This window comes from Argiope bruennichi, chromosome 1 (assembly GCF_947563725.1).
Source record: "Argiope bruennichi chromosome 1, qqArgBrue1.1, whole genome shotgun sequence".
NCBI lineage: Eukaryota > Metazoa > Arthropoda > Arachnida > Araneae > Araneidae > Argiope > Argiope bruennichi.
Window position 1 is genome coordinate 60,703,862 of NC_079151.1, and position 21,915 is coordinate 60,725,776.

A 21,915-nucleotide genomic window follows, 5' to 3' on the forward strand; every position below is an offset into this window, starting at 1 on the left:
AATTTGATCTGAATGCAATTCTTCTTGAAGAAAGAAAATTCAAAGACAAGAGTCTTACCTCATTCCAGATGCAAAATTTATTCCAGAATTTAGATTTTAATTATATTGACGAAGAATAAACTTTTTTTATATATGAAATTCATACTAACCACTTATCTTCTGCGGTGGTTAAAAAGATTTAAAAAATAAAAAGAAATAAAATAATCAGAAAAGAAAGAACTCAAACGAGGTTATAAACAAACAAGAACAGAAAGAGGACGTAATATCTTCGCGGCTGTAATCACCAGCGAGATTTCATTGAACTTTATTTTGTTGGGAACATTAGATTGCAAAAAATATTAAATATGCGGCTTAGTTTGTTAAGATTAGCAAGGGTAAAATATTACGACAGTACACAGTAAGATACGTTTATCTCTTGATAAAATAATTGAATGTTATGCTATTGATACGCCGTTTTCTGATACCGCAATGTCTAAGTAAAATTTCAATAAACAACAGCTTTCTATCTCAAACCTCAGCAATGTTATTGCCTTTTTCCTTTAGTCTGTTGTGTTTTTTTGTATGACATTCTAAGATTTTTTTATGTATACATAATGCTATATATATTGGAAAGCCGTTCTCTCTCACACACTTTTTTTTTTAATCTTTAAAGAGAATTTTTCATTATTTCTCACCGTTATGATGTGGAAATATTTCATTATGTTAAATTATTTAATTTCGTTTTTGTATTAATTATTATAATATATTAGTTACATTTGCTTGAATTCAGTAATATCATAGTCCAAAGCTATTAGTAGTTGTTAGAATTTATTTGATGGTATTAGATTGGTTTTTATTTTATAATGAACTGAATTTAAAAATACTAGAATTATATGTTAATTAGTTAAGATTTAAAAAATTAATTATAAACCAAATTTTTTCACTATTTTGATTTTCTATAAGAAGTGCCAAAACAAAGAATTGCAATTTCTTTACCACAGTATTTTTTTTTTTTTTGATTAGGTTATAAAATAAAGAAAAAAATTCAGTTATGCATTAAATGACATTTTATATACATAGTGTTTTACTGCTGAAAAACTAATTTTCGAGGAAAGAATATAATATTCCATTGTTTTTTTCATTTAATAGTTTTGTGAAAATAATTTTGTTAATTGAACCTATGGATTTAAAAAGCAAACAAATAATCGAATATTATATAACAATAATATAAAAATGGAATAATGTTTAATTTAATAACTTAGTCCCTTCATTTATCCCTCTCTACAGACATGACACATTATCCCGAAAACAAGGATTTAAGAGTTTTTTGAATTAAATTTTATCATTGTTGAAATTTACTAATCTTTTTATACAATAATTTGGTGGTATTTTTTAAAATCTTAAGCGCTTTTCGTATAAATTTATTCATTTTATTGTTAAATTAGTCTTGCTTATTTTACTTCTCTATATTTATGTTTGGCTCAATTTGTACTTTTTGTTTCAAGCCTGCATCGTGTCTGTCTCTGGAATAATGGTATCTTAGAAAGATTCAGTTTATATGTAAAGATTGTTGTTTCATCAGTTTTTACATAAATTAATAAAAACAGATTATTATGACATTATATTGTTACAAGTTCCTTTACTTGATATTCTATAAAGTGCAGATCTGGTTTCTGCAAAAATTTAAATGACAATATACATGATAGATATATAATAGTCTAGAAAAATAGAAGTTATTTAAAATTTTTAATTTAGAGTACCAAATTATTTTTTATGATAGAAAGAATCAAAATAGTAATTTATGACTAACTCAAAAATATTAATGCTATTATTGAAAGATATCATTCTCAGTTCCGATTGGGAGAACCAGATGAGTTGATGTTGATAGAAAAATATTAAAATATCAATTTATAATTGTATCAGCTATACGATTATTATTATAGGATTAGTCATCATTGTCGATCAGCTGCTTTACTGGGGATATTGGTTACATTTGATGTCATTAAATCATTCTGATAAAACTTCATGTCCATTATTCCAGCAAATTGTCTGTCATTAAAGCTGTATTATTTTAATATTCTTATATAGTTCTGTTAGTGTACATATGAATATTTGTAATGGAGACCAGTTCAATGACATCATATTGCTAATGTTGTCTCTCAAAATTTATTTAGCAGCCTCATAATTTCTCTTTTTATTTGTCCTATAAAGTACATATATATTAAAAAGGATCCCTCTTTAACTTTAAACAATAGAAAAAAATCATGCAAATGTTTGATGAAACAATGAAAATAATTTGAAAATGTTGTGAAATATTCTTAACACATTTAAGAATCTAATCTTAATTAAATCTAAGAAATATTTACAGCATTAAATTGGCATCATTGAAAAGATAATTTTTGGACTTTGAAATAGTGTAAAAATAATTTTTAGGTGGTTTAAAAATAATATTTCCAGAAACTATGGTGTATATATATATATATATAGAGAGAGAGAGAGAGGGAGCTTATTTTTGAATTAATTAAAAATTCCAAAAAATGCATCAAGGTACACATTCCTAACTTTCAGAGTACATCTGGGCTAAATTTGATTGCTCTGGATCAAATATTTGGCTAGTAGAGTACCAACATAAACATTTATCATTATTATAAGTAGAGATTATTATAATGTAGCACCAAAATATGTTTTTTTTTTTTTTTGCTTTGAATCATTACCTGTAAGTAATGTAAAGATAATGGCATTGGCAGTTATTCCCTTCTCTTCATTTTATTTTTAAAAAATGAAATAAATGCTTTAATATATTTCTTTCATGGTAACTCTCTACAGTACAGTACTTATTATTTAATAATGAATGATTGTCATTGGTGGAAACAAATAACCAAACATCTTCTCATAAGAAGCACATTCATAAGATTGCAATGCTAATTTGGTTTTGGTGTTACATTTGATAAGTTTTCTCTCTTTTACTGTTAATAAGTACTCTCTCTACAACTGGCACTTTAGGCATTTATACTTTTCCTAATCTCGAATTACTACTCCACTGTATAACATATATATTTGATTATAGTATTTCTTATTAATTAAATATTTTCTTTAAAATTATAAATTAATATAAGCTAAGGCCATTTTGTTTGCATTTTTTTAAAGAAAGGATTGTTTTATTAATTTTATCTTCTCCATTCCTCCTTTAGGACTATGCTCAAAGAAGGTGAAAAACTGATGGATGAAAAAAGAGGAGAAGGCTTGATGTCTCTCATATTTGTTGGTGTTGTTGGAGCCATATTTTATCTTAGTAGTAAACATGCTGAACCGCCAAAAAAAGTTGAATATTAGATCGATGGCAATGTGAACTTTTGCATTAATTTCCATTTATATATCAATGCTTGTGTTGGAAATTATTTGTAGTATATTGAATATAAATTTATCCTTATTTCTGTTGTATTTCCTCTTTAATTCTTGAATCACGTTAAAAGGAACCAGAAATGTATTTCATCAAAATTTTTGAATAAGCCAGTGCATTAAAGAAAAATCTGTTTTAATTTACAAATATTGTTTGCAATATTACATTGTGATTGAATTAGTCTATAAATCTTATTTAATCAAATACATATGATGTATACAATTATTTTTAGCTGTTGCTTTAACTTGTTTATTGAATACTGTGCTAATATTTATCACATCTGTTTTTAAAATCTAAGTCTTCTTAAATAATTTGAAAAATTTAATTATTTTCTCTTCTTTTTTTTTCTTATTAAATGTAAATTATATAGTAAACTTAAGGGTTTTGTCAATCATCTAATTTTAAAATTGATGTTAACTTTTAAGATTAAATATGATAGACGAAATAAATAGACTAAATATTAAGACTTTTTTTATTGCAATAGAAACATTTAATATTTTAAATCTAAGTCTTAATGTCTTTAGTTTAAAAAAGCTTTATATTGATCTTCATCGGATTATATTGCTCACATTTGGTCTTGTAAAAATTTTGATAGTTGAATTCATTATTTTTAATCCTCTAAAAAAATATTCACTTTTGGAATTCTGTATGATAACAGGTTAATTTTAATAAGATTCAGTTTATGATAATTGCACCAATTTATAGATTATGTTATTATAGATTTATTCTGTATAAAATTTTTCCACAGAATTTCTATGTATGTTAACACAAATTAAATAATTAGTTGGATGGCAATTGGGCATATTGTCACTAAAATTTGGGCAGGGGTGTTTGTGCTCCGGGGAAACCCCGGAATTCCGGGGATTTTGAACTTCGATACCCGGAAATTCCGGGGATCGTCGTTCAAAAGGAAGTAGGAATAATAATGAATTATTTATTTTGATCTGGGTAATTTTTGTTTGCTTTGAAAGCAGAAAACGCAAGGTCAGTGTGTGTGGTGAAAACTTTTCCTTTCTTTCTCCAAAGGCAGTGATAATGCGTGAAAAGGGGGGAAAAAACTTCTTTTTTGTTCTTTCCTTATTGCGAGTTATGACTCATTTCCCCGGTTCTCGGACATTCTCTTCTGGATTCTTTTCGGCAAGTAGGCGCGGCAGAAAAAAAAGGGAGAGACTTCGTTCGACCAGATGTGCGATCACGTGACCTGGGTTCAAAGGTCTTAATTTTGCAAAAAAAAGTAATTCATTGAACTTTTATAATTAGGTCATTCAATACTTCATAATTGTAATTTTTCATTTCTCTCCCCCCCCCCCTTCTCGAAACTCCAAAATGTCGGTAGTAAGTCCGTAAAAGTTTCAGGGGATTTTTTGGGGTCCCACAAACACCCCTGTTTGGGTTGAATCTACCCACAGATTGACTGTCTGTCTGTGAATATGATTATTCAAAAATACAATAAGAAGGATAAAGAAAATTTTAAAATGTTGTTTTGACATCATTATTAGAATCTAATTAATTAGTGCTAAAAGTCTATATATATATATATATATATATATATATATATATATATAATCTTCCCTCTATAATGCAGTAAAACACAAAATGCTTGAGTATATGAGAAAGCACAATTTCTGGTTGAGTATTCAATCCATGGAGTTTAATATTAGCATACCGATGTATCTTACAAATTTACAGAGGAGAATATCAACTTGGAAATCATTTTTACTTAATATAGTTCAGAATTATAAAGCAAATTCCCATTAATGCATGTAAATATCAGAAATGTTTCTAAAAATATACAAATTATTTTTCAAATTAAAAATGAGAATAGAAGATATTACAGATGCCTCTGTGATTGAATTCGATTTTTGATTCATTTTAAGTTGAATTATATTTTTCTTCATATCGCATGAAAAATTCCAATTATTCTTAAAGGAAAATGAAGCATCAATAAAAGGTTATTTGTAATGCAATTCATGCATAATATTAATGAACAAAGATCTTATTCAGAGTGGCCAGCCTATCAGGGAAACCAGAATCGTCAGGGAATTCCGGGAGGTCGGGAAAAGTCAGGGAAATTTACTATCAAACTGAAAATATTTATCGAGCATGGTAATTTGCTGGTATTTTTTCATAAGTAAAATGAAACATCATTGGCAACTAATGAAGTTCAAATTTTTACTAATAGTCTAAAACAGACTATGGAAGAGAAGAATTAGCCACCATATATATATATATATATATATATATTTATAATATTTTCGCCGAATGTTTCTGTTTCCCCCCCCCTCAGAACGTCAAATTATTGATCTAGCGAAAATGGTTTTGCATACTATGTAAAAAAGGCAGCGTAATTAAAGCCCATAACCTGTCACTGTTATGATTTTAAGCTTTAATGGATCTCTTTTATTTAAATTTGTTGTTAATTTTCAATAAATCTCAGCACATTTATTAAAAAAGAAAAGAACACAGGTATTGACGATTACGCACAAACCATCATATTAAACAGTTCACGGCAGGAATACGCTGAAATGAAGCCAGAAGCGTAACCACACAAATATTCTTACGTGAGGAAAAATAGTTCACTCACTTCATCCCTACAAAATTGATACAGTTGACAAAATGTTTATTTGTACACTTCAATTTTGGAATATTAAAGCTAAATAAAATAAGGTAACTAAGTTAAAATTGCATAAATATATTCTAGTGAGGTAAAATAATAATAAAATATCTGCAAAAAAACAATCACATAAATTTTAGTTGATTAATGAATAAAACTTAAACTATACAAAAAGAGTATTTGTACACTTACTTAGTGACAAATTTTAAGCAGAATTTTAATTATTTTATAGAAATGTAATACTTTGTATGCATTCCATTGACTTTTACAATTGCTTCAAGACGTCTTGGCATTGATTCTATTAGCTTTTGGGTGGTTTCTTGATCTATTTCTTCCCAAGCTTCCATTAGTGCTTCTTTCAAACTATTTTTACTTGCAATATTTTTTTTTCGGACTTGAGCATCCAATAGCATCCGCAAATTTTCAATTGGATTTATATCCGGGGATTGTGGTGGAGTTTCAAGGCGTCTTGGCACATTTTAAAGCAAAAATGTTTTAGTAACTATCGCAGTGTGTTTTGGATCGTTATCTTGTTGGAATAAGAAAGTGTCACCGATACCCGATTTTCTAGTATTGTCTAATAAGTTATGCCGCAACACATCAATGTAACCTAAAGCTGTCATTTTTGTGTCAATAAAGTGTAATTTTCCAACACCGCCATGAGCTACACAACCCCAAACCATCGCATTTCCACCACCATGTTTCAGGGTCTGAAGTACATTTTTACTATCAAGGGCTGTTTTATTTTTTAGCCAGATTTTTCGGATACTAGGGGGTGAAAAAATTTCAAACTTACTCTCATCTGAAAAAATAACCTTTTTCCAGAAGTCCATCGGTTTTTCTTTGTATTTCATAGCAAATTTTAGACGCTTCTTTCAATTTACTTCAGAGATCATTGGTTTTTTTTCTCGGAGTTCTGCCTTTTAAACCAGCACTGTATGACACATTTCTTATTGTTTGAGCGGTCACTCTAATGTTAGAAGATGCGAGAAGGTCATCTGCATTTTTCTGAGCTGAAATTTGTGGTTTTCTAATAGCTGCTTTAACAATACTTCGTTTATTTATTGAAGTTAATTTACTCGGTGCGCCTGGCCTGCGTTCATTTTCAACGCGTCCAGTATTTTTATATTTTCTTACGATGTAACCAATAGTTGTAAAGAGTAACTTAACCATCTTTTGAATTGCGCGATAAGATTTTCCACTTTTATTAAGGTTAACAATATGAGTTCTCATGTCTAAAGAGACTTCTTTTGATTTCGTGGCCATATCTCAACTTTTCTCTGCGAGTGACCTTCACTGTTAAAAAAGATAACCTTCAATGTTTAAAAAATACAAACTAACCAAAAAATTAACTATAATGTGAAAAATTACATGAAATGATAGTAATACTTACCGGAGATATAGGTGTACAAATATACTTTTTGCAAGAAATTTTCCAAATTCGTAAGATTTAGATTTTATTTTCAATTATTTCAAAATATTTTTTTTCGTTTACTTAGAAATAAACAACAAACTCACGCTCACACGTCGCAATGACTAAAATAGCTGCTTATATGTTTCTAAAAATTTAAAAAAAAGTGGTGTACAAATAATCATTTTGCCTACTGTATATCTGGAGCTATCTCATCTCCCCCATTTCTTTCTTTGAATGTTAAATCAATCATACTAAGAGTTACGAAAGCGAAAGTATGAATTTTGGGTATTAATATTCAGAATTGGATGTAAAATATTGACCCATTATTATGATTTCAAAATAATTTATTTTAATTAAATAAGTATTTTGCTAGGTTATGTGTTAGAACACCGCTGGCCGAAGACTCTCCGTGTATGTGGTGACTAGCACACGTATAAATCTGTCATGATCACAAAGTCCTCCATGTCGAGAGTAATACCATTGGGGGTACTGGTTCAAAGGTGATCGTTCACTGATTCAGGTCTAAATTACGATCTGTGGATGAATGAATTATATGCATGAATGAAGTCCGCCCGTAAAAAGGGTTTTGACGCATGAGTAGCTAAGTGGTACTCTTGGCACTAGTTAGCGCTACTGTAAAAACAAGTGACGCTCACTCGGCTTAAATCACTGACAGATAACTGTCAGCGTTCTTGTAAAGTGCCATATATCGCAATAACAACAACACAGTATTTTACAATAATTATTTCCCCCATCTTTTCCGAGATTTTTTTGTTCAATTATGAAATATCGGACGTTACTGTTATTATTTCCATAAAACATTTTTTTTGTGTTTATTTTGAACACTGATTACTAAATCACGCCACCGATAAAGCACAGGGAATTTAAAAGTCCACTAAAAAAAAGGGAAATTTGAAAAGTTTCATGAAAACTGGGAAAATACAGGACATTTAATGTTTCTTTGTTATTTTTATTCCATTTAAAAAATGCCAATCTATAAAGATTGCAAGAAAAAAAGTCGTGATAATCGCTTCCAAAAACGAAACAATACCTTTCACGATTATGTAATGCGGAAACTCGCATATTTTCTACTCTCTCCCCCTTTTTTCTGTATAGATCATTCCAGTTTCGTTTTATGAGACAGTTGTTCTTTTTATATAAGATCTCCGAATTTCAACTAATTAACATTCGAGAGACTTCTATAATTGTGTGAAAATTAGATTACATTTATTACTCTGGTGGAAATATCAATATTCAATCTGCGTACGCATAGCGGTGGTATTTAGTCACACGTGAGTTTATTGAACGATTTGTTTATCATTTGAGAAATTATGAGCTTATTCAGAGTTGATTATTGAATGTTTTAAAACAATGAGCTGCTAGAAATCCGTATTAATACAAATTGGGCGGATAAAAAAATCAATCCTGATTTTGGTGAAAGGTTTCGAGAAGTGCCGCAAAATACATTTATTGAGTATTGCTCACATTGTAAGAAAATAATAAGCCTAAGTAATATGAGAAAACAGGCACTTATTAATCATGTCAAAAAGGTAAACAAAATTGCCTTTAACAAAGTGTCAGTTCAAAAAAGTTCATAATTAGTATTAGACTTTGTATCTAAAGTAATGAAGGAGAAGGTTATATGAAAGTGTCCAAAAATGTTTTAAAATAAATCTATTTCGAAGTTTTTAAATCAAGAACAATGATTTAAAGCTGAATTATTATGAGCATTAAAACTTGTTGCATCACATTCGTCCTTTAATGCATTCAATGATATATCGGAACTATTTTCACATATGTTCAGGGAAAGTGAAATAGCTAAAAAATGCATGTTAGGCCATACAAAAATGTCGTACCTTATTTTTTAAGGATTAACTCCATGAAACTGATAGCTGAAAAAATCTGCAGAAATTAATACCCAAATACATGAATTGTCGAAAGTTAATAAATAAAGTAATCTTGCTTTGTAATATTTTTTGTTAAGTAATCATTAAATGATTTGTATCATAAAAACAAAAATGTTTTGTGTTTTATTTCACTCGAGTCCTTAATTTTGTGTGACTTACAATTAAAGAGCATGAGAAGTAATATATCCCTCCAGCCCTTAATGTATAAATTTTGTCTTTACTAAAGTCTAGATAATAAACTGTTTTGTTTGTAAATATCAAAATTCTTTTAATACGTTATTATTTCAAATAATGTTAAATTGTTACTTCCTGTCCTTGTTTTTCCACTCCCTCAAATCATAATTAGCATATGAGTGCTATTTCTGTATTTGCTTGTAATCTTGAATATACGTACAGGGAAAACAGAGGTAAATTTTTTTTTCCAGATTTGAGTGGCAACTTTGTTAAATTCTTCATATGAATGAATGCTATTGGCGACATGTAATTGATGTTAATGCTAATATATTTTTTTTAACTTTTTAAATTTTGTGTTCATTTAAAACTTTCCATATATTCAATAAAATGCTCTATAATTTTAAAATATTTAACATGAGAAATTAATTTATTTGATTCATTATAGATATATATATACCTGCATACCTCTTGTTATTTAAAAATTTTTTTTTTAAAAAAGGGCACTATTTTTCTGATATGATTTGATGTATATGAAACTGTTTGCCACAAAAATATACAAAATTTATACTTCTAAAACATTTTTCTTTTTATGCAATAAAAAAAAAAATTGATAAGGATCAATTTTCCACTTTTTTGTCTCTATTTTACACATTAAGTATTGGGCCAGCATGCAAGCAATATTTTTTATAATAGTTGGCAAGTTAAAAGTCATACAATTTTCATATCATTGAAGAATTTTTTTTTATTTTGATCGAGAGATTTCATTTTGTATTTATAAATGATATATTTATATATATATATTTGTTAGTAAAATTTTTGTTCAGTTCTGATTGACGTATTGTAAACAGTATAGATAGGGGTGACCCACTGGAAAGAAACAAATCATTTCATTCTTAAGCACTTCTTCATTCTTCTGTGCATATATTTTTGTACTGTATTTTTGGTGAGTAAATTTGACAAACAGATCTGAGATATGACTGGTTGGCTAAAAGTCAGTCTAAATGGGCATGTATCTTCTAGTGTTGATTAATATATTTGCAAAGGGAAGAATTTTACATAATTGAAGCTTATCTGAAATTCAATAAGTAAAAAGAATGTTTTTTTTTGTTTTTTTGTTTTTTCTGAGACTTAAATTTTATTTTATGTTGATTTTAGGTGAAACATTTTTTTTCAAAAAAAGTTAAGAACATATTGTACAATAATTAAAGAGAATAAAATAAAACAACATTATTCTGAAAATATTAGAAACATCCAAAAAATGACTGGAAAGGGAAGGGAAATTCAAACAGCAGAAATGCTGGCTGTCCTATTATTGTAAAAAACAATTTATAAATGATTATATGTTTTAATGTTGCTCGGTGATTAATTTATCAGCATTAGCATTTTTTAAAGAACATCACATAAACATCAAAAGCCTGATTCTATAACTCTCATTAGATGTAATATCTAATAGTAAAGTTACAAGCCCACTAAATTTTTTCTTCTCTCTTTTCATATTAAATTACAACTAATAAATGAACTTGAGCAATCTTGTTAAAAAAATACGGATTTAATATTTAAATAATTGTATGAATTCTTTCAAATAGAGTAAATAAGGCTAAAAGTTGACATGCAAAGTAATAATTATATACATGATAATGAAAATAAATATTTCATTACTATTTTGTGGTTATATGTATTATAAGACTTAAAAGAATCAATTCTTTCAATTATGAGGAACTATTTTACAATATATATCATCTGAAATTAGTCAAAATATACATCTTAATCATTACATTTATTTTAACCGCTAGAAAATTTGTTTTCGTTTTATAACAGTATATGAAGGTAACATAAAAAAAAGAGATGAACATAATGTGGAATTTAAAATAAGGATTATAAAAAAATATTAGTTTCTTCTTTTGGTATATAATTGATTGATAAGCTTCCAAACTATTTATGATAATTACAATACTTAACAAATTATCTATCCTTCCTCAGCATTTCTGATGGTTCCACAAACCATTTTTTGTTTGCAGTATATAAGAAAGCCGAGAAAATGAAAGATATCTATAGAAAATCTATGTTTCTTTTCTTTTCCCCTCCATATGCTAAAATAGTATTTTTGGACTGAATAAACAAATTCCGGCTGGTTTTCAGTACTAAAATTGTTAGCTACTATATGTATTATCATTCCTCTTATTCTCCTGAGAAAGTTCAATTTCATTCTGTTTATTAGAAGCTGAATACAAGTCAAAATTAATTTTAAAGTTGTGTCTTATCAACTTTAAAATTAGGAAATTAAGACAGAATTCACTAAAGAATTCTTATCTTAAACAGCAAAGTACATTCAATAGAAATCTAAAATCTGGAAAAATTTGTCAGGTTCTAAGGCAATAATAAACAACACAATTTATTATAATATTTTAATAATTAAATTTACATTTTATAAATATTTTATGTACAAAATAAAATTGATGATAAATGATTCAAGCAGTTCTCTTAAAAATAGAGACATGATAATATGAAAAACACAACAGTTTGTTGGATGACTTTTTTCCCCAGTGTATTTGACTTTTTTTAAATATGCATTTAAACACTTGAAAGCTGCTGTATCAATAAAATTATCGACCAGTCATTTTATTCCATAAATGCCTCACAAAATTAGCAATTGTTTCACCATGGACAAGAGAGCTATCACGTTTAATATTTTGTTCTTCAATTAATTGCACGCCTCTTTCCCAACTCCACAGAATACGTCCACTATAGCATGATCTAAAATTCAATACATAAAAAATTAATTAACAATAAATAATATATATATATAATAAATTTTTCAAATGAACAATACAATTGATGTAAATTCATACAAACTATTTTTTTTTAATTTAATGTTTACATTCATGTAATATAGTAGTCTAGCAATAATTTTTTGACCAATATCTTATTACTCCAACTTGCAACAATCAGCTTTAAAAAATTTTATCTAACATTATTAATAAAAAAAGAAAATAATTGAATAATTCTGTACAAGATCAATAGACTTACTTAAAATTGGCATTGCATTCCTCCAACTTCTCAAAAATAGATATGTTTTTTTTAGTATTAAATAAATATAACTTTTGATTTGTTTTGCTAAAGGCTGTCATCCAAGGATCTATTAATAGAAAAAGAACTTGGTAAGAACTATATGCCTTTATTATATTAAAGGCATATTTATCTGCAAATGAAATAAAAAAGTAATTGTTGTCTTATAATAGGTCAAATTATTTAATCTTCATCACATTTTATATTGCAATGCTGTATACACAAAACATGGTGATACATTTCATGTACGAATTGGATAAAGATATAACATATCAATAAGGCCATCTCTCCAGAAATCCTCTTCCATTTCCCTTAACAGTTCAATACACAGATCATTTTACTTTAGTAAAAACTCATCATACATCAGTATGGTTCTTTCTAAATCAATGCACTTTCATAATCTCTAGATTAAAATTGAAAATCAATGTTAAGTTATAATAGCCAACCTGAATTTCTACTACTAATAATAAAGAATGCATGTATTCATACTCTCTATCACAGACTGTTTTATCTAAAACCATCAAATTTTTTACTGACATACTTTGGAGAATAAAAATGCACACTTTAAAGAAACTTTTTTTTTTTTTTTTTTTTTTTGAAATTTTAACTAAGTAAAATTTTGGAATTTTTCTCCAACAACTCTAAAAAATATAATTGTTTTTAAAATAAATTAACAGCTTAAACCATTTTTATTGTTTCATCAAATATTTTATCTGCGATTCTCTTCCTTTAATAGAAACCAAGGAAGAAAAATTCTGCTCAATATTTGAGTAGTAAATTTTTTTTTTTTAATAATAAAAGAGAATATATGTTAGGGTTTTATATATCCTTATATATATTTATAAATATATATCCTTCGGTCTAAAACTACCATATTTGTCACATATGAAGTTTGGAGTCAAAATGTGCACTTGAAAGTATTTTTAAAATTTTTAATAATGTTTTTTATGAGATAACTTCAAAAATATTATAATGCAAAAATAAATTTTACTTCACATAAAATTCAAAAAATTATCTTTTCAATGGTAACCAAGCCTTTTGCAATATATACATATATTTCTATTTTTAATTAACTTAAAGAAATATTTCATAATATATTTTATTGTTGAAGTGAATATCAAATTGCTTCATTGTTGCCACTAATATTTCATTATGACCTTTTTCTCATTGTTAATGATCAAGATATGAAGATTTGGCTTATTTTTCCACATTAAATAGATTTTCAATATTAGACAGACTTTAATAAAATTTTTGGAATTTTATTGCATTTACATTTAGAATTTAACTTCAAAATCTAGCAATGGACACAATATTTTTAAAAACACCTGTTTTTAAACATGGCTGCTCTTTCCTGTGATATAATTAAATATATAACGATTATTGACAGAAAATTAGGAAAATATATAGCACTAACAACCAAATGGTACAAGTTATACATCTATCAAAATTTGAATTTTAAAAATATTTTGCACAGGAAGTCATTACGATCAAGCTGCACAAAACATTTACTTGAAATTTTTAGAAATCATCAATCCTAGTGAACTAAGGGGTCAACAAAGGAGTTTAGTGAGAGACACAAGAAGTTACAGCAAAAGTTAGATGAATAAGAATGTTATATTTTTAATGTCACTCTAATTTCATTAAGGTGGTTCATTTACACAAGGGACATTTAAGATAATTTAAGTAACATGACTTTAATGTCAATGGCAATCTAAAATTTAAAAATACTTTATTAACAATAGGTATGAAGATATGTCTAAAAGATTTCATTGAAATTAAATAACTAATATGCCTCTTCAATCAAAGGTGGCTAGTAACCAAAATTTGTAAAATCTTAAGTATTTACATGTGATTATTTAAATGAAATTAGAACAAGAATGCATGAATGTATTCATGATACAATGTATATGAGGTACAGATTTAAAGCATTTTGAAAATCTTATTTAAAAAATGCCAATGAAATATTAATTTATTTTATTAAACATTAATTTAGACACTTCCTAACATTATTTAGTTCCTAGAAATAATATAATCATATACTGGAGTAGTAATGCTTTAAATGAATTTACAAAATTGATTACATTACTCTTTAAGCATTAAGGGATTTTAGATTTCCTCTTTTATTACTAATGGCAATTCGTAAGCAATAGAAAAAGTATGTTAATTGATTCATTTTATATTTTTTGATTTCCAAATAATGATAAAGGTAAATAAAAGAATAAGTAGAACAGTCAAATCTAAAAACAATGAAAAATCATAGTGATTTATTTGCACCCTCTTTCTCCAAAATGCTGAAATATCATATATTTTCGGAAAATTCTTTGTCATCTTCTCAAATAACATTATGTTCCTTATACTTTTTTAATATCACAAACAAGAAAGAAAAAAAAAATAATAAGATGCAATTTTACCTGCTGTAGTTTTAAAAATAAGTAAACCTGTAGCAATAATATGGCGTCCATCACCTAAATCAAAACACAGCCTAGGAACATGGGAATTCTTTACAACTCTCATAGCTAATCTGCAGAGGAAATAAAATATTTTATTAGTAATGAAAACCAACAACTATTTTATTATTCTTTTATATTATTTACAGTTAATTTTTAAATAACTCAAACTCTTTGATATTTACAATTTTACAAGATAAAAAACATTTCAAATCAGAATACGGTAAATTAAATAAAAAAGAAATATCAACTGAGAAAAACATTAATACAATATTATATACAACCTTAAAAAAGACAGCTTATTTAAAATCATTCAATAATAATAACTAAGATAAAAAAAATGTATAGTAGTAGTAGAGAAAGTAGAGATTTTGAAATCTTTATCACTCAATATAAAACAATTCAAAAGCATTTTATATTTTTATTTTTAAAAAAATAACAGATTTGAGGGAACACTATTATAAATTAATGCTAATAAGAATTTAATTTTTAAAAATGTACATGGTTATTTTAGTTTAAAAAAAAATGGATTTTTCCCCTCTATGTTTGGTTCAATCTTAATCTAAATTTCTACAGAATGTTAGCTCATTATATTTCAGAAATATTAAAACCTTTTTGAAATGAAATTACTTAATAATAATCATAACTTAAATAATTGATTATTTTTTAGCATTCACAGAAAGATATAAATTTAATGTTATATTTATTAGCAATCTTCAAATTTAAATTAATAATATAGGAATTAAAATTGTAACTAAATTATTCTGTTAATTAAATTCTTTAATTATTCTATTAATTGTGTTATATAAATACACAAGAACACCCAATGAATATAATAATTATTCATTACATATGAAAATGAAAAATACATAAATGTAACCCCTCCCCTCTTTTCAAGATGGACTTACCTATCAAATATTTCTTCAATGTTTGGCAAATTCCAAATTTGTTTTACTCTAAAAGGAACATAATCTGATCTACTGGGCTTAGCAACTGCTTTTGCTAATTTTTCAGCCAACTGCATTCTAAACAAAGATAAGCAATTTTGGAAGCTTTAACTTACAAATAAATTCAATAAATGAAAACTATATAATTGATAAAAATCCATAAAAAAGCTAATTTTCATTATGAGATTTTATGCAATTTCTATAATGAAAATGAAACTTATTTTTAAAGTTTTGCAATTAATAAGAAATCTATTTCAAAATATTACTTTTAAGAGCTGATTTTTTTTTTAAGCATTACAATTTTTAAATACTTTAATTTTTTTTTTTAAAGATTACACTATAGATTATTCAATAAAAGATTAATTATAACTAAAAGTTGCAAAATATATCTCATGCACAATATTATATTAATTATGTGGGCCTAATAACATGAGAAAAACATATTCAAAACAGAAAGCTTTTATCTTAGTTAATTTTCACAATTTCAGGAATTTTTGTTTGTAAGAAAGGTATCTTGACATGTTTTTACTGTCATAAACTTCTTAATTAAAAGAAAATAGAATACCCCCCAAAAAAATATTTGTAAAATAGAAATTTCTCTAATTCTATCTTCACAGTAAAAAAAACATCTAAAAAAATACCTTTTTTCAAAATGAAACTCTCGCACATCATTTCCTCCTAAGAATATGGCATCAATGATATGTAAAGCTGAAATTCTTCTCTGTGCCCTAGACTAAAACATTTTTTATTTTAATGATGCAATGAAACAATGTATTAACAGTAAAAGTGAAAATGCAAATTTATTAGCTATTTTACTTTTACTATTAATATACTTACTCACTTTTTAAAAAATATTATTTACATGTAAGTACAAAAAAATTTAGTAAAGAATCCATTAAGAATAAAAAAAAAAATGTATTACAAAAGAAATAACTCTATACAAATTGAGTATAATGAATTTGTCCATAAAACTATGATGCTTAATAGAGGGAATGTCTAAATAATTCTAAAATAATATGTTATATAAATAGCAAATATGTTTTATTTAAATGAAAACTGGCATAAAAAATGAATTAAATATTTTTACATTCCTAGAAATACTCTTTCTCCTACAATGATGCATTGTAAAGGTAAGAAACTTATTGATAAATGGTTTACAGTGGTTTATACAAAAATGTAACTCAAGTTGAAAATGTGGGAAAGTACTGTAATATAGTGTTACACTCTGGTAAAATATTTAAAAATATGTTCATAATGAATTTCAAATTACTAATTCATGTATCAGAATAATTCCATCTTCAATACTAATAATTATCAAAAGAAACTTGAGCTTTAAATAGAAGTATTTTATTTTATATTAATTCTTAAAATGAATAAAAGGAAATTTTAATAGAAAAAATTAATTTTCTATATGCCAATGCAGCCATCTCCATGTTATCAACTTGAGTTGCCAATGATAAATTCTATAGAAAGAGTCATATTGATATACCCCAAATGCTATCAAAAACAAATATGCATATAACATACCTCTCCCTTAAGCTCTTGAATAAGTTCTCCGTAAAATAAAGTATTAGCTGGTAATTCTAATATGAGTTCTAGTTTCAGCCATTTTGAAGAATTTGGATCATATTGATAGATATTAGATTTCTAAAAGGAAGAAAAAGAATCCATTTAAATATACCAAATTTGTAAGTAAAAAAAATGATTAGAATAAGTGTTAATATGGATTTTAAAAGAGGAAACTTAGAAATTATACATTATGTTTATCATTAAATCACAAAAAAAAAAAAAAAAAAAAAAAAATTATAGAATTACTATGTTAAACACTTTAAGCTGAAAACTCATATTACACACACAACGAGACTTTGAATTGAGAAGCATGCACGAAGCTCTTTATAACAAAACCTTACTCTTCATGATTTAATGGAAATAATCCAATTTTTATCCATTATTAAGATTGTAAGAGCTATGACCAGGCAGGAGATGCAGTCTGTGGATAAATGCAGAAAGTAGCAAAAAGAGCCCTTTAATGATTTTCTACCAAATTCCTTTCTTTCTTCTATTCACCTACACCAACCTCATTTTTAGAAATTTTCCACACAACAGTAGGGAAATGTTTATTCTTAAATGCCACATCATTTATTTTGTTAAATCAATTCAAGAATTTAACATCATAATTTTCAATAAATTCGAATTTTATTGTTTTAAAGTTCAAACTATTTATACATTATAATAATATTTATTACAAAAACTTTAAAATTCTTCACCACTAATTAAACAAAAATATTTTGTTAATTTTTCTCTAATAACAGCACAAATTACTAGTAAATATAATAATATTCAAACTCTAAGCTCTTTTCTAATTCTTTTATGTATTCATTACTTTAATATAATTTTTTTTAAAAAAATTTCTGTAATTGCTGTACTTAAAAATATTTCTGTAATATAAGAAGATCAAAAGTCATGAATAATTTAATGTTTGTCTTTCAAATTAAAAAGGCAGAAATAATTTTTTTTTTCCTTCCTTGTTGTTTCAATTACAATCTCATAGCTATGAGGAATATAAAGTTAAAAATCCTTTGTTCAAATGCAAAATAATAAAAATACAAAATCTTTACACAAAACAATAATATATATATATATATAATTGGAATGAATATTTACCCCTAAGCTAATGAACAAACTAGGTGGTATTTTTGTTTCGCCACATACTACACAATGGTAATCAAAAATTCTATCTAGTTTTTGCAATAAATTTGGAGTAAGAGGTTCAGGAGGATTATTAATGTAATTTAGGTTTTCTCCCTGAAAAAAAGAATGAAAATACTAGAGTTAAAATTTATTTTTAAATAAACTTAAAAGCGAAATTACTAAAAACATACAATCAAACCTTTTTTAAAAACATCAGTTCTGTACACATTTTAATTAACAAATCATATTACATTTTAACCTAGCATTAAGAAAAAGTTACAGATTTTATGAACATTGATTTATAGCTATATTTGTGAAGTTATGTTATAAAATAATATAATTAAATTAGAAGAAAGATATTCAAATTAATTGGTCTTTTTAATCAAAAAACATCAGTTGACACAAATTTATTATATTTTTTAAATTTTGGAATGTTCCATTTCTTTGCAGATTTCAAAAGTTTTTATTTTTTAAACCATGTCCAGAAACTTAAATTATATGTACAACAGAATAATGTAAAAGAAAATTAATGGAAATCATTTGGACCAGATTATCTTTAAAAGAGGATTTTACTAAAACATAACAATACAAGTATTTATTTCAGATTAATGATTTTCATATAATACTTCAGCTTTCCATTATTCAGTTATTGAGAAATCTTATCTTGAGAAATATGATAAAATCCAAATTCTATGTAACTAAGAATTAAAATTTATAGTGGCATTTTGATTCAAGTGGATAGAAAATATCTCATTTTAAGAATGTGGATAGATTTAATTTATTATAAACCTATCTATCTTTACATGAGATGCAATAATGTCCCAATATAGCAGAAAAAAATCTTAGCATCATAAATGAAGTTTTTTTTTTTTTTTTTTTTTCCCGCCTAGATATAATAAAAAGAATTTTTTAAAAATGCAGGAAAAAGCTGTTTGTTTGATATTCTATACACATGTCATTGAAATGATAATAGCTACATTTTCAAAATTATGGAAAAATAACAATTTTTTTTTAATGAAATCTTTGTTGATAATAATAAAAACACCTGCATCAACTGTTTATATGCACCATTTGGTTCACATCTAGGAGGAGCAGACCTGGCTTTATCTGGCACCTGTTAAAATAAAACTAATAAATTATAAAAAATAATTTTAATCATAATGAATTATGAATAACTAATAGATTAACATAAAAGAAAATATAAATAGCATTTATTAATTTCTTATAATAAAAATTTATAAAAGAATCAAAATAAAATTTTAACAATGCACATTTTAATTTTTTTTCTTAAAATATTTTATTTTATAGAACAATAGATTTTTTTTATATTCATGTAAAAAATTAATGAAGGCTTTGTTAATAATAATTTTTCAAAATTGAGAGAACACATTAAAGAGACATCATTTACATATGATCTATAGTAAAGTAACTATTAAGCAACACTTCTGCAAGTTTCAAAAAAAAGCTATGGTCAAATATTACAAAACATTTCAGGTTACAATGAAAAAAAAAAAAAAACTGCTAAAGATTTAACAATAATTAACAAATATGTTAAGAAAATAGGATACCTCAAGAACTCCACAGACAGATTCAACAATATTTTAACAATTATCCTTGATTAAAACATACAGGCAGTTGAAGAATACCCCTTCATATAATTTAATAGAAAAGTATTTTCTTATCTGTTATCTTATATATGATCAGACATATATACTCTCAATATTTCCTTCAAAATATTACTTAAAGCAGGGAAGAAAATAATAAAATTATATATCAAAGATTTTTCAAATGAAACTATCTTTAAAAGACTATTCACACATACTAGTTAACTTTAATAATAATAATAATAATAATAATAATAAAAGATTTCAAAAGCACAGTACTAACTTTCCAAAGTGCTAAACATTCCTTTCGTATATCACTTTGTTTTTCTTCATGTAAATTACTGAAAATAAACAAGATTACATTACTTAACAAATGTCATGAAATTAACACACTCTTTATATAGTATGTCTTGAGACACACAAGCATAATGTTGAAAATGAAGCTGTATATACAATGAATGGGTTAAGAGAATTCAAGCTTTTAACTTAAGAAAACAATTATTTTATTTTAAAGCATACATAATATCAAAATGCACAATATTCAGTATGAAAGGCAGAAAATATAATAAATAAATTATTCTAAAAATTCAAATACTAGTTCAATTAAATTAATAATTTCAAGCAAAAGAAATTAAGATGTAACAGTTTATTTATCAGAAAATTATAAATTAATTTTAGCAACAAAGCATTTAAAATATTTATAATAAGTAAATCACATTTCAAATACATACGTGTTTTGAGCAAAAACTCTTATTTTGTCCAAATGAATAATTTGATTAGCTCCTAATCTAAATAAAATGTAAACATTTTATTAGAGTAATATATTACATGAGCAGCCTAATTGTTTCTCTTAATAAATGTATATTAAAAAGATAATGTAAGTTATTCTTCCTAACTTTCCATTCATATAAACTAAATTTATTATCATCTGTGCTTGGCAATATAATTTTAAAATTTGATTAAACCTATGTGAATTAAAGAATATTCATGAAAGAAAAATATAAAATGAAGATGGAGTAATACTTGAGCTATATCATCCAATAAGTTGAAGAAAGAATCTGACTAATTACTTGCCTTCAAAAAAATCTATTTCTATCAAAAATAATTTTCAAAATAATAACGTACTCTGAATGCAATATTATGCCATTTTTGAAAATATCATTTCATCCAGAAAGGACTAATAATTGATCCTTAATATTGTAAAGAACAATATTAAGGATCCATAATAATTTCTGTCGATAGACTGTACAATTAAGGGAATAATAAGAAAACCAGAAATTACATTTCTTCTCTTCTGTGTTCCAAATATAACAATATTTTATGTCCAAATAGACTTATGCATATATTTGAGTATTAAAGATCAGTTAATATATAACAATTTTAAATTAGTAGATGATTCTCCATCAGAGAAATGAATTTTAAAAAATTAAAAGAAAAGTTCATCTTCCTCCTTGTCATAAACATTAGCTCTTTAAGAGTGAAAACAAAATTTTGTCTCCTTCTCTAAAAATTTACATAATAAATGAAAAAAAAAAAATAATAATGCATTATGTAAGCAAAAACATACTTAGAAACTAAATTGACTATTATATATATATATATTATTAAGAATCACATTTTATTATAAAAACACTAAAAATGTGTTATAACCCTAAAATTGAATTATAGAATA

The 21,915-nt window shown here is 25.7% G+C and overlaps 1 protein-coding gene and 1 long non-coding RNA gene across 2 annotated transcripts in view; one reads left to right on the forward strand and one right to left on the reverse strand.

The window, feature by feature from the left end:
• The first annotated feature begins 167 nt into the window (after nt 1–167).
• LOC129969799 (uncharacterized) lies at nt 168–3,420 on the forward strand. Its single transcript, XR_008784647.1, has 2 exons — nt 168–397; nt 3,171–3,420. It is a non-coding gene; the product is annotated as an uncharacterized LOC129969799 (long non-coding RNA).
• Nucleotides 3,421–11,879: 8,459 nt separating this feature from the next.
• The window catches only part of LOC129969092 (cap-specific mRNA (nucleoside-2'-O-)-methyltransferase 1-like), a 29,948-nt gene continuing 19,912 nt past the window's right edge, over nt 11,880–21,915 (reverse strand). The window contains exons 16-25 of the mRNA XM_056083503.1: nt 20,975–21,031; nt 20,527–20,584; nt 19,685–19,753; nt 18,613–18,753; nt 17,476–17,595; nt 16,590–16,681; nt 15,910–16,026; nt 14,966–15,075; nt 12,516–12,624; nt 11,880–12,242 (exon numbers count right to left, since the gene is read on the reverse strand). Coding sequence (XP_055939478.1) covers nt 12,092–12,242; nt 12,516–12,624; nt 14,966–15,075; nt 15,910–16,026; nt 16,590–16,681; nt 17,476–17,595; nt 18,613–18,753; nt 19,685–19,753; nt 20,527–20,584; nt 20,975–21,031 — 1,024 coding nt within the window. The 3' untranslated portion in view covers nt 11,880–12,091. The remainder of the gene's footprint in view (nt 12,243–12,515; nt 12,625–14,965; nt 15,076–15,909; nt 16,027–16,589; nt 16,682–17,475; nt 17,596–18,612; nt 18,754–19,684; nt 19,754–20,526; nt 20,585–20,974; nt 21,032–21,915) is intronic.